The sequence below is a fragment of the Aquarana catesbeiana genome, linkage group LG08 (assembly GCF_042186555.1).
Source record: "Aquarana catesbeiana isolate 2022-GZ linkage group LG08, ASM4218655v1, whole genome shotgun sequence".
NCBI classification, from domain to species: Eukaryota; Metazoa; Chordata; class Amphibia; order Anura; family Ranidae; genus Aquarana; species Aquarana catesbeiana.
The window spans coordinates 280,266,471-280,280,389 of NC_133331.1; the positions used below are offsets into that span (position 1 = coordinate 280,266,471).

Below are 13,919 nucleotides of genomic sequence, written 5' to 3' on the forward strand. Positions count from 1 at the left end.
ATGTCCGCTTTCCCCTTCTTAGTGTATCCTTATGGACGAGTGCGGGGTGTAGCATAATGGCGGCGAAAGAACGTCACTTCCGTTACAAAATCTGACGGCTCACTAAATCTGACGAAACGCCTGAACTTTCTGCCGTTGCCTAGTAACAAGGATTCTCCTTCCCAACTGTTCACCAGAGTGAACACTAGAGGTAAAAAACTTCAGACAAATATGTCTAGCACTGCAGCAGCCATTTTCTTGTAGCAGAGATTTGTATTGATTTAAGAATTTTACTGCAGAAAAAAATAAATAAAATGGAAATATATATGACTGTGTATTCTTTATGTATCGTTAGTTATAATTATGGCATAGGAAATAATTTTTTTTAGACTAGACAAGCTGCCCTTCATTATGAGGTGGCCATTTTGTTGTAGCCCTGTTGTAGTTTAGGGGAAATTCTGTGGGGCTGGACAGTGTGAGCCCAGTGAGGAGGAGGTAATGAGAGAAGGGGGTCCCAGCACTCTGTATGGACTGGATGGGGGATCATATGATATCAGGTCATGTATCTTAGAAAAATACATATTTGGGATTGTTTTTTCTTTAATTTATTTATTTAGCTATTAAAAATGGGCTCTGTTTTGAGAAATTCCTGGGAAGTATCTTATTGTTCATTACACAGATATTTTTCCATTTGGAATTCTTTTAATCAAGGCTTTGGTTTTCCCTCTATTTTTATGTATTTTCTTTGCTGTCACAATGGGCACTCACCTTTATCAAACAGAGCGGGGGATAGTAGTGGGGTAAAAGGTGATTCTGCTTTCCTTCATTAATAGAACAGAAGGCGACATCCTTAAGAAAAAAAAAAGTGGAACAGTCTACCCATTGGTCCCGCCTCTCTCAGTACAGGTGTGTGTGTGTATATATATATATATATATATATATATAATATATATATATATATATATATATATATATATATATTATACTATTTTTCAGGTCCTCAGACAGCCAAAACAAGGACAAAAAAAATATTTCTGAGGAAACGTCACTAAACTGATCACCTGACCAAGGATGGAGAAGAAGCGGAGTCACACTACAGAGAGGATACTAAACCTCACAATGGATATCATCTACCTGCTGACCGGAGAGGTGAGAAAGATTCTGATAGGTCACATGACATCACTCTTATCTCTAATAATAAACAGACCTGACCAGAGAGGTGAGGAGGATTCAGGGAGGTCACATGACATCACTCTAATCACTATTAATAAAACACAGACCTGACTGGAGAGGTGAGGAGGATTCTGGGAGGTCACATGACATCACTCTTATCTCTATTAATAAAACACAGACCTGACCGGAGAGGTGAGGAGGATTCTGGGAGGTGACATGACATCACTCTCTATTAAAAAAAAAGACCTGGCTGGAGAGGTGAGGAGGATTCTGGGAGGTGCACATGACATCACTCTTATCTCTATTAAAAAAAAAAAAAAAAAAGACCTGGCCGGAGAGGTGAGGAGGATTCTGCGAGGTCACATGACATCACTTATCTCTATTAATAAAACCCAGACCTGGCTGGAGAGGTGAGGAGGATTCTGGGAGGTCACATGACATCACTCTTATCTCTATTAATAAAACACAGACCGGAGAGGTGAGGAGGATTCTGGGAGGTCACATGACATCACTCTTATCTCTATTAATAAAACACAGACCTGACCGGAGAGGTGAGGAGGATTCTGGGAGGTGACATGACATCACTCTCTATTAAAAAAAAAGACCTGGCTGGAGAGGTGAGGAGGATTCTGGGAGGTGCACATGACATCACTCTTATCTTTATTAAAAAAAAAAAAAAAAAAGACCTGGCCGGAGAGGTGAGGAGGATTCTGGGAGGTCACATGACATCACTTATCTCTATTAATAAAACCCAGACCTGGCTGGAGAGGTGAGGAGGATTCTGGGAGGTCACATGACATCACTCTTATCTCTATTAATAAAACACAGACCGGAGAGGTGAGGAGGATTCTGGGAGGTCACATGACATCACTTTTATCTCTATTAATAAAACCCAGACCTGACCGGAGAGGTGAGGAGGATTCTGGGAGATCACATGACATCACTCTTATCTTTAATAATAAAACAGACCTGGCCGGAGAGGTGAGGGGCATTCTGGGAGGTCACATGACATCTCCCTTATCTCTATTAATAAAACACAGACCTGGCAGGAGAGGTGAGGAGGATTCTGGGAGGTCACATGACATCACTTATCTCTATTAATAAAACCCAGACCTGGCTGGAGAGGTGAGGAGGATTCTGGGAGGTCACATGACATCACTCTTATCTCTATTAATAAAACACAGACCGGAGAGGTGAGGAGGATTCTGGGAGGTCACATGACATCACTCTTATCTCTACTAATAAAACACAGACCTGACCGGAGAGGTGAGGAGGATTCTGGGAGGTCACATGACATCACTCTTATCTCTACTAATAAAACACAGACCTGACCAGAGAGGTGAGGAGAACTATGGGAGGTCACTTGAAATTACTCTTATCTCTATTAATAAAACATAGACCTGACCGAAGAGGTAAGGAGGATTCTGGGAGGTCAAATGGCGTTACTCTTATCTCTGTTAATAAAACACAGACATAATTGCACAGATAAAATGTACTATAATAAAAAAATATTTTAATAAAGTGAAAACGTTTGATCTAGCTGGGATGGTCACATACTCCGGTGTTTTGCCTTTTAATATAGAATTATATAGCTTTCAAGTTATCGGATGGTTTTGTGGCTTCCAACATGATGAAGACCCAAAGCCCTGATATAGAACCTCCAACTCACTCCCTGAGAAAGATACAGAAGATTGAAGAAGTCACCAGTGAGATCATTGAGCTGCTGACAGGAGAGGTGAGTGGTGTCGGGAATTCTAGGACATTATCCAGTAACAGACAAGGGATGTGTCTGGATGGTGACGGTATCATTGTGTGTGTCAGGTTCCTATAAGGTGTCAGGATGTCACTGTCTCTTACTACATGGAAGAAGGGAAGTATTTAGAAGAACACAAGGATCTCTACAAGGACGTCATGATGGCAAACTGGTCACCCCTCACATCACCGGGTAAGAGGAGACTTTCATTTCTTGTAAAAGGAGAGAAGAGTATTGAGGATCCCCTTAGATACACACATCCTCTGATATAAAGACTTAGAACTAATGGGTGGAAATAACAAAGCGGCACAGAAATAAAGCCCGCGCCACACTTCCAAAGGCCTTTAGAAGCCCTTTTGTTTATCAGGAATGATCTGCTCTTTGTTCTATAACCTGTCTGTGTAATCACTGCACCATCAGAGAGAGGGGTGTGATCTTTCTGCAGACAGTTCACATAATATAGGCCAAATTCAACTTGGCTGGGATCTGCGGCAGTTTTCTGTATTGAAAACAACCGCATTTCCTTTTGTTAACTAGGAGCAGACATTGTGGCAGTTTGTATTTCACTCTGAAATACAAACTGGTACAGATAAACCAGAAAAAGGTCTATCAACTTAGTTAATGTGGTGCATGCCAGTTTTCTGTGCCATTATCATGGCGCAGGATGCTGAGTTAATGCCCCTAAATTTATTCGGTCAGTGTGTGTGTTTCCTACAGATGGATCCAGTAACAGAAATCCCCCAGAGAGATGTCCCCGTCCTCTGTATTCCTGGGATTCCATGCAGGAACATAACAAGATACCACCAGCTGATCAGGTAAATGGAAACCAAAACATTTAAAACCACCTTTTTATACTAACCCATAAAACACTACCACTCCATTACAGCAACTGTAAAGCGTAACCCTACCCCATTGGCTTAGGGAACAAAATGTAGGTGCTGTCACCTTTGTGCTTTGCTTAATTTTTACTGCAACACATTTGGAGTAGAGCTTCTCTTAAGTGCTATGTGTAGCAAAGTCCTGGGTCCCCTGAGGCCTAATGGTGACCTCAAGAGTTAGAGATAGCCGACATCCTCCTGTGTAGAGTGAGTTACAAGGCATGGTGGGTGTAATGCAGGATTAAATGTTGGGTGCCAGACACTTTTTGAATGCAAAGAGATTTATTGTCTCTTGAATAGAACTGTGGGAGAGGGGGTTAGGGCCAGGACACCCTAGGTAGATGCAATGTTAATTGGCAGACTCCAAGACTTCTATAGGCAGACAGCTATACAGGTGACGGCCTCCAGCTGGACACCACTTCTGTATAGGTATGACCGCTGTCTCCTATGGCAACAATCTTGTAGCAGTTACGATAGTTGTACTCAACTATCGGCAACACAAACAGTTCTCTTTACTCCACAGTCACTCACTATGGATCTTTACTCAACAAACTCCCAGTCTTTCACTAGACTTCGCATCCACTAGCCACTGAATCTGTTGAGCTCTTCCACTTTTAGTAGTCAGTATCTTCCTCAAGCATCACCCCCACTTCCCTGCTGGGTCCCTGGCTTGGCACTCACAGATACTCTTCAAGCTTCACTCCCGCTGGGTCCCTGACTTGGCACTTGCTGAAGTTTTCCCACTTCTTCACAGTCCCCTCCTGGTGAGAAATCTGCTCTGGTACTGGCCTCAGCTTACTCACAGTAGTCTCCGGTAACAAGGTGGATGGTCCCTTAGTGGTGACAGCTTCCCCTCTACCTCCGACTACAGCTAGTTCCCCAGCCGGCGGAACCGCTACTTCTGGTTGGACTACAAGCCTGCAGTCCCAACCCTGCACTGCTTCTCCTGCTTCTGGATAGGCCCTCAGACAGCCTAGCAGCCAGATGTCCCCAGGATAGGTCTCAGGCTTCTGGCCTAGCAGCCCAGGGTAGCAGAACACACGTCCACCCAGACAGCCATCCAGGTGGCACAGAACCCCGATCACCTGACTCTACCCAAATAAATAGGCGATCCCAGCAGGCCAAGGGACCAAAGAAAATCCCTGCCCATTGGCTGAGACACCCCATTCATTCATAATCTGTCCTTGCTATGCCCTTCTCTTATCCAATGTCACCAGCTATAATGCCACCTTGTGACAGAAGAGAGAACTGCAGCAATTACAGAGTTAGGGGGAAATCAATTGATCTCCTAACAACTGGCCAAGGCAACTATCGCCTGGCAACTACAGTAAATTTGATAGCAGCCCTGCCTAATCATCAGGGTGCTAGATATGTTTTATTGTTCACTTTATACCCATTAGACCAAGGTGGAACGAAACTAAAATGTTCAGTGCAAGACTAAGGCTGGGTTAACACCTATGCAAATTGGATCCCGGGAACCTGCATCCAATCCGCAATAGCAGGAGATTTTGACCGGCTCTCTATGGAGCCGGTTCACATATCTCCGCTGCGGCTCCAGTGCGAATTTGCACAGGAGCCCTGTGCGTCTTTTGGTCCATTCAGGTCCAAATTCAGCCCAAAATTTGGGCTGAAATCGGACCTGAAACAGTGAACAAGAAAGCACTGGACCCCTGCTGTGAGCCGTATGCGGTGATAGTGTGGACCCAGCCTAAAACTTGTTATGACATGAGTTCCTCAGCATATCTGGTACAAATGTGCGTTTTTTCTATATTTTCAGTTCTTACCATGCAATCATTATTATGGCAATATTGCATTTATTCTGCCTTTACTTTACTTAATGGAACTCTAGCTAAGGAATTCAGTTTTATTCTTGTGTAGGTTACACTGAAGGTAAACCATATCGATTATAAAACAGAAGTTAAAGAGGAAGAAGAAGATCCCTATGTGATGGGTAATGAGCCATGTAAGGAGGAGGAAATACCTCCAGAAATCAGCACAGGTGAGTAATAAACACTAAATCCAGAGAGAAGTCCCAGATTCTCCTTGTTCAATCACTATAACAATCATTTCTTCTCCCCCCTCCTCTTTCAGTAGACCAGGTGTAGGTGTGTCAAACTCAATTTCATTGTGGGCCACATCAGCAGTATGGTTGCCCTTAAAGGGCCAGTTGTATCTGGGGTGTGCTACATACAAAGTGCAGGGTTCAGGAGTGCGTTACGTACAGAGTGCAGAGTTCAAGAGTGTATTATGTTCAGAGTACAAACTTCAGGATTATGCTACGTACAGAGTGCAAAGTTCAGGAGTATGTTCTGTTCAGAGTGCAGAGTTCAGGATTGTGCTATGTTCAGAGTGCAGAGTTCAGGATTATGTTATGTTCAGAGTGCAGAGTTCAGGATTATGCTATGTTCAGATTGCAGAGTTCAAGGATTATGCTATGTTCAGAGTGCAGAGTTCAGGATTATGCTATGTTCAGAGTGCAGAGTTCAGGATTATGCTATGTTCAGAGTGCAGAGTTTAGGAGTGCATTATATACTGAATGCAAGGTTCAGGGCTGCGTTATGTACAGAATGTATGTGGATATGTTGAGCACTATGTAGATTAGCTGCTGGTATATGGCACAAAGGATAAGAAGTGGGTCAATAACACACAGTTGTGTGTATTACATATCATATGTGTACATGGTATTAAGTCAGAGAGGGAGAGTCCTTGCTGACAGATGTAGTTAATGAAAATGCAGATAGGCAGCCAGCTTTTCAGAGTAAGAAGGGGCTCTGTGGATATGAAAGCAAGGGAGAGCAGCGCCAATCCAAGTGCAGTATAGGGTAAAACAGTCATGCTTTAATATAAGGTGCACTTACAGGATGGCAGGATAAAAACAGCCCTAAGATCATCCACGTCTCGCAGTTCCATCCAGTTGGAGAGCTGGGGTTTGGGGCGTCTCATGTTGTCAGCAGCGCCGGTGGCGTCCGGAGCTCCGGGGCAGTGGGCGGAGGAGAGGGCCAAGCGTCACCAGAGGGACAGAGAGCCAGCATTGGGGGTGGTCGTAGTGGCGCGCGTTCAGAGCATGCATGCTTTTTCTTCAGAAGAAGGAGCACGCATGCTCCGAACGTGTGCCTATACGACCACGCCCACCTCTGGCTCTCCGTCCTTCTGGTCACACTTGGCTCTTTTCTCCATCCACTGCCCCGGGGCTCCGGACGCCACCGGCGTTGCCGGCAATGTGAGACGCCACAGACCCCAGCTCTCCACCTGGATGGAACCACGAGATGTGGATGATCTTGATGCTGTTTTTATCCCGCTATCCTGTGAGTGCACCTTATATTAAAGCGTGACTGTTTTAACCCTATACTGCACTTAGATTGGTGCTGCTCTCTCTTGCTATGTACAGAATGTAGGGTTTAGGGGTGCGCTATCTACAGAATGCAGGGTTTAGGGGTGCGCTATGCACAGAGTGCAGAGTTCAGGGGTGGACTGTGTAGAGAGTGAAGGGTTTGGGGGTGCACTACTTACAGAGTGCAGGTTTCAGGAGTGTGTTATATACAGAATGCAGGGTTCGGGGCTGCGCTATTTACAGAATGCAGGGTTTAGGGGTGCGCTATGTACAGGGTGCAGAGTTCAGGGGTGCGCTGTGTACCGAATGCAGGGTTTAGGGGTATGCTACATACAGAGTGTCAAGTTCAGGAATGGGCTGTGTACAGAGTGTAGGGTGTGCAACTTGATTAAAAATGTAAAAGTTTAATACAAAATGACAACATGGGGGTTTAAGTTGTATTTTGCAAAGAGAGCATACTTGTGCCTTCCCATATAAAGCTGTACATTTTCTATAAGTGTTCAAGCTGAAATGACAGATTGTGGGATGCATTTCTCTCACATATTCCACCTGCAGCAACTTTTTAATTAAGAGACTTAAAAAATTTGTTTTGTGACTCGTGTTTTCTCTCTGATTCTTATTTCTGTAGATGGACAATACAAAGGTTATGACAAGGAACAATGTACTGTAAACATCTCTTCAGGAAAAAACCCAGTAGCCCCAAATGTCCATCCAGCACCTTCCACTGCAAATCCATCAAATGATTCCTCTACATTTGAGGGAGGTTTTACTGAGCACTCACCTCCCATCACCCATCATGGAAAGGTTGACAACTTCTCATGTTTGGAGTATGGTGCACATCATACCCAGAAAGGACAAGCTGTTTTGCACCAGGAGAGTCACTCATCAGAGAAGCCATATTCCTGTCCTGAATGTGGAAAATGTTTTTCCTGGAAATCTTCTCTCATCACGCATGAAAAAATTCACAAAGGAGAGAAGCCATTCGCCTGTTCCGAGTGTGGGAAATGTTTCCCTTGGAGGGCCTTCCTCCTCAAGCACCAGAAAACTCACTTGGCCGAAAAACCCTTTCCCTGTTCAGAGTGCGGCAAGAGTTTCTCTGAAATATTTCTTCTCCTGAGACATCAAAAAACCCACACAGGCGACAAACCCTTTGCCTGTTCTGAATGCGGGAAATGTTTTTCCCAGAAATCAGATTTTGAGAGGCATCTGAGAACCCACACAGGGGAGAGACCATATTTATGCTCTGAATGCAATAAGAGTTTTTCTCAGAAGGAGCAGCTTATCACCCACCAGAGAATTCACACGGGATTAATGCCCTATTTGTGTACGGAGTGCGGGAAATGTTTTTCATTGAAAGCCCGACTCATCATACACCAGCGAACTCACACTGGTGAGAGTCCATATTCGTGTTCGGTGTGTGGGAAGGGTTTTAAAAACAAGTCGAATCTGTGTAGACATGAGAAGGTCCATACTGGTGATCGCCCATATTTATGTTCCGAATGCGGGAAATGCTTTAGCGATAAATCAGATTTGATTAGACATGAACGAGTCCACACAGGTGCTCAGCCGTATTCCTGTTCTGAATGCGGGAAACGGTTCTCCTATAAGTCTACCCTGGTGTCACATCTCAATATCCACAAGGTTCAAAAGGCTCCTACATCAGAATTTGACAGCTAAGAATGGGTATGCACACTGAGATTGATGCCTTCTTGTTTTCATGCCTTTTTCTTAAATTATTGCCCTCCTGTAGAACAACCTATCCACTCAAGCAGAAGATCCCATACCAAACCTATGCAATGTCTTACAGTGGTCTTTAGAAACGTAAGGTTCTAAGTCAAACCTGATGGGTTTACTTCCACTTTTGCTCCCTGCAAAGCCTGCAAATTAAAAGCACAATGGGCTAGTATGTCACTCCCATGCATGCGCGTGGGAGCCGTCAGTAACGGCACACGCTGGGGGAAGAAACGGCACGGAGGTCCGCTTCTTCACAGCGCATGCGACGATTACATCATCGGTGCACTACCAGTGAAATATCTCCTAAACGGCGCATGTTTAGGAGATATTTCCACTACCTATAGGTAAGCCTTATTATAGACTTACCTATAGATAAAAGTCACTAGGGAGGGTTTACAACCACAAAATTGTGCAAATTTTCCGCCCTGGATGTTCTAGTGCCCTTTTGGGGCTAGGACTGTGTCATTAGCATCCATGGCACCTCGAGCAGACTGGAAGGCCCAAATGAGTTGAGTTACTAAAGGCAAATTGGTTGTTTACTCTACAAGGGAATTTACCCCAGAGCTTAGTGAAAGTGGTGAAGTTTGGTGAAGGTGGAAGTCAGCATAGCTTGACCAAATTTACCATAGGCGTGTGCAGCCTATTTTAGAAGGTGGAAGTCAGCAGAGCTTGGCCAAATTCATAGCCGTGCGCAGCCTATTCTATTAGGGTGTGCACCCCAAAGCTTTTATATATATATATATATATATATATATATATATATATACACATACACACACACACAGACAGATACATTCTTATAAATACATGTAAACAAACATTTTATAAATGTATTAAAACGTGGACGGTAGGGTTGCACCAATACGTTTTTTTGTTATCAGGAAGTGCAGGCAGTCCCTAAGTTACGAACGGGTTAGGGACTGCCTGTTTCTTAAGTCAGATTTGTTCGTAAGTTGGAAGCGCATGCGCAGGGCAGCAGAGGCATAGTATCCCGATGTTTTCTGATGTTCTGTCAAGTAGCCGCGCATGCGCAGACGTCGTTTTCCGATGTTTTCCGCTGTTTTCCGATGTGCCCGCCGTTGAAAAGTGGCCGCGCATGCGCAGAACGTCACGCCGCCTCCCGTTCGTAAGTAGGAGGCGTTCGCAAGTTGGAGGTTCGTAACTCGGGGACCTCCTGTATGAGTTTAGTGAAAACTAGAGCTTAGTTAAAGTGGTGAAGTTTGGTGAAGGTGGAAGTCAGCAGAGCTTGACCAAATTCACCATAGGCGTGTGCAGCCTATTCTATTAAGGTGTGCACCCGGCGATTATGGGTACCGATACTTTCAGTCAAGTACTCGCCAATACCGAGTACCAATACCTTTGCGGTGTTATTTCTGTCCATACAAAATGAATGGGCTTAAATTGCACTGCAAAGAATCGCGTGCGATTTTTAACAGGAATGCGGTGCTATTCTTGTGCAAATTGCATGCGATTTCCCCTGCCGCTCCTGTGTGTGTGTGAAGCCAGTATAGAAAAGGAAGCATCATCTGGTGCAGCAATAAATGTTATAACAACTCACATTATGATGACAGAAAAATATGGCCGCTGGAGGTGCTTTAATGTGAGTTGTTATAACATTTATAATAAATTGCCCATTGCTACGCTAGATAGCGCTTCCCTTTCTATACTGGGTTCACACACACAGGAGCGGTGGGGCAAATCGCATGTGATTCGGACAGGAATCGCACTGCATTCCTATTCAAATCACATGCGATTCTTTGCAGTGTAATTTTCGGCCATTCATTTTGTATGGACGCAAACCGTACCACAAAGTATCTGTTTCAGTGAAAATACTCTGTATCGGCGCATCCCTAATGGACGGTGTCAGAGGAGCAGTGGATGGTGTCAGTAAGGCAGTAGACTGTCAGTAGTTTATTTTTTACATTTTTATTATTGTTTACAATTGCCATTTTTTATTATTTTTAAAAAAAAAACTTTGGAGCCCCATTGGAGGGCTTTGGTGAAATGTCAGGGGTCTAAACAGACCCCTGATGTCTCACTTTTGAGACCGAGAAAGAGACTGAGGACAGAGATTCTCCAGTCCCTTTCTCTGCACCCTCAGCTGATCTAGACTGTAAAATGAATGGGAAGTGCTCATTGGTGAGCGACATCCTGTTCACTTACAAACTGAAACATAGTAAACACAGTGAGTAATCAGTACCGATCACTCACTGTGTTTATTCAGAAAAGGAAGGGACTGGTAAATGACATCCTGAACGATCCCCCATAGCAGCCAGTGGTAGAGGAGAAGAGGGGGCCTGGACAGCAGGGTAAATCTGCACTGCACAGGTTGATTAGGATGTGCCCAGGCACACCAGGCGCACCCCGTGCGCATGTCTATGACATTTACTAAGCTCTGGGGAAAAATCCTTTGCAAAGTGAACAGTCGCTTGCCTTCAAAGAACCCAGAGAAACTGAGGTCCTCTAAACAACCATGCATAGCCACTCAAAATCCTAAATGACATTTCGGGTCTATGCACACTAGGGGCAGAAAAAAAAGCTAGCACTTCTGTCAGAAAATGCAGTATAAAAATTCCCATTATGTTGTTTTTTTTTTTCATTGTTTTCAACTTCTTTCTGTGTCCTTCAACACCCTCCACCTCCAGCATCTCAGTGAAGGATTTGGCAGGCAGTACTCAAAAAAAGAGATTTTCTTGATTGCAAACCTTAAAGTGAAAATAAGCCCTCCTATGCGTTACACCAAAGCAAACTGCAATCTTAGCTTCTGTTAGATCTACAGTTACCATGGTGCTGCACATTAGATGAGCTATGACACCAGCCGATTGCAGGTCCAAAAGGTAGGTTGAGAGCTAAACCAACACTGACAACCTTGACAGTTATCGCCAGAGGCATGCCTTAAATGTAACTGTTTTGGGAGACGGGCACATCCGTGGCTTCAGTATTAGATGTTAAAGGGAAGTGTTTCTGTTCCCAAATAATACACTGGTTGCAAGAAATATGCGGGTTTTGGTGAAGTGAACTTGGAAGAACCCAAGAAGCAGCCCACTAAACTAGCATTAAGCAAAGAATAAAGAATAACATATCCAAACCATAAGGACCAAAAACCGTAGAATAATGTTTGGAGCCATACAAATAATTCCTTTATGTCCCTTGGCCAACTGTACATATAAAATAGATCCACAAACCAGTAGTCAGGACACAATGGTCCAACTCCAAAACAGGCAAATGCCATCTTAGTTCCCAAAAAGTATTGCTAAGCTTCAGGAAAGGAGTAGTTGCAGACTTGAACTCTAGGACCCCTTTCACACTGAGGCAGTTTTCAGGCGTTTTATTGCTAGACATAGCACATGAAAACTGCCTCCCATTCAGTGCAGTGAGTGCTTTCACACTGGGGTGGTGCGGCTTGCGGGACGTTAGGAAAAGTCCTGCAAGCAGCATCTTTGGGGCGGGTTGGGAGCTCTGTATTTATCGCTCCCAACCCGCCCCTGCCCATTGTACTGAATGGGCAGCACTTCCAAAGCGCCTGAAAAGCACTTTAAAAGTGCTGCAAAACTGGACTTTTTACCTTTTTTTTGGGGGGGGTAAAAATCTCCCCGCTTGCGGACGAAAAGTGCAGGGGTCTAACTCTTCTGGTACCTATCGCACATATTTCACTCTCAAGTTTCTCAAATGTGGATCATGTGATTATCCAGCTTCAGACTCTGGAGTAAGGAAGAAACAACATGGTCTATCCCAAAGGAATGTCTTCAGCCTTAAAATCTCTCAATCCCAAATGGTTCCTACTAAAATTCCAGTATGTGTCAACATTTGGGAGAGTTTTCCAAATCAGCTTTCCCCTCCCAAACATGATTTAGCAGTCTCAATCCCAACACATTCTTCACCTTTTGAATTTTTATTATCTTGAAGTCCAACATGTTATTGGACCTCCTTCCCTCATGTTGTGGACTACAACAAAATGAGTGCTACTTCTCTTAAGTTAGGGACAGTTGTTGGACTACATATAATTGTCCTTTTTTTTGTTTCTTCCTGCGATACCTTGGGTGGTTGTGACTAGTTGAATAAAGTTTTGGTGCTATTAGTAAGCAAATGTTAATATTGGTGCTAGAAAAAAATGGCCATGAATAAAATGAGGGTAAAAATTACAGAAAACCTGGCCACTGGCCACTGATATTTTCCCTACAATGTGGGGAAATTCTTTTAAAGCCTAATGCCCCGTACACACGGTCGGATTTTCCGATGGAAAATGTCCGATCGGAGCGTGTTGTCGGAAATTCCGACCGTGTGTGGGCTCCATCGGACATTTTCCATCGAATTTTCCGACACACAAAGTTGGAGAGCAGGAGATAAAATTTTCCGACAGCAAAATCCGTTGTCGGAAATTCCGATCATGTGTACACAAATCCGACGGACAAAGTGCCACGCATGCACAGAATAAATAAAGAGATGAAAGCTATTGGCCACTGCCCCGTTTAAAGTCCCGACGTACGTCACCGCGTTCAGAACGATCGGACTTTCCGACAACTTTGTGTGACCGTGTGTATGCAAGACAAGTTTGAGCCAACATCCGTCGGAAAAAATCCTAGGATTTTGTTGTCGGAATGTCCGAACAAAGTCCGACCGTGTGTACGCCCTATAAGTGTAAGGGACGTAACTTACAGTCAGTAGGATGTCCTTGTGCTGATGCCTCTTATGTTGAAATCCTTCTCTGTTCATGCCCCCCACCCCCACCTTGTTGCTGTAATCTTCAGCACAATGGACATAACTTCTAGTCAGTAGAATGTGTCCCTTGTGCTGATGCCTCTTCAGTTTAATGAAACGCACCCCCCCCCCACCCCAATCCCACTTTGTCACTGTAACTTATTGTCAGTAGGATGTGTCTTGTGCTGATACCTCTTATGCTTGGTGAAATCCTCCTCCGTTCATGACCCCCCACCCTCCCGCGCCTTGTCGCTGTAATCTTGCATAACTTATAGTCAGCAGGATATGTCCCTTGTGTCGATTCCTCTTCTGTTTGGTGAAATCCTCTTATGTTCATGCCTTCCCCCTCCGCCTCACCACTGTAATGTTCCGG

At 44.2% G+C, this 13,919-nt stretch overlaps 2 protein-coding genes across 4 annotated transcripts in view; one reads left to right on the forward strand and one right to left on the reverse strand.

Annotated features, from left to right (window-relative positions):
• The window catches only part of LOC141106754 (uncharacterized), a 227,636-nt gene that overhangs the window by 35,787 nt on the left and 177,930 nt on the right, over positions 1 to 13,919 (reverse strand). The gene's annotated exons all lie outside the window — the stretch shown is intronic.
• On the forward strand, positions 387 to 12,536 carry LOC141104516 (uncharacterized). Of its 3 annotated transcripts, XM_073594100.1 has the most exons (8): positions 399 to 474; positions 813 to 885; positions 976 to 1,128; positions 2,735 to 2,887; positions 2,974 to 3,097; positions 3,623 to 3,720; positions 5,662 to 5,782; positions 7,743 to 12,536. In XM_073594100.1, the coding sequence occupies exons 3-8, from the start codon at positions 1,051 to 1,053 to the stop codon at positions 8,789 to 8,791; spliced, it is 1,623 nt and encodes a 540-aa protein (XP_073450201.1). In that variant the 5' UTR covers positions 399 to 474; positions 813 to 885; positions 976 to 1,050; the 3' UTR covers positions 8,792 to 12,536. The 3 variants fall into 3 exon arrangements, with proteins under 3 accessions (XP_073450202.1, XP_073450200.1, XP_073450201.1); XM_073594101.1 differs by lacking the exon at positions 813 to 885 and having other exon boundaries at positions 387 to 474; XM_073594099.1 differs by having other exon boundaries at positions 388 to 885.

Excerpts from the sequence above, each read along its gene's own strand:
- LOC141104516 (XM_073594101.1), top strand. The coding sequence starts at position 1,051 with ATGGAGAAGAAGCGGAGTCACACTACAGAGAGGATACTAAACCTCACA. Across the intron at positions 3,721-5,661 it reads AGATACCACCAGCTGATCAG|GTTACACTGAAGGTAAACCA; the intron begins GTAAATGGAAAC and ends ATTCTTGTGTAG. Across the intron at positions 5,783-7,742 it reads ACCTCCAGAAATCAGCACAG|ATGGACAATACAAAGGTTAT; the intron begins GTGAGTAATAAA and ends TTATTTCTGTAG.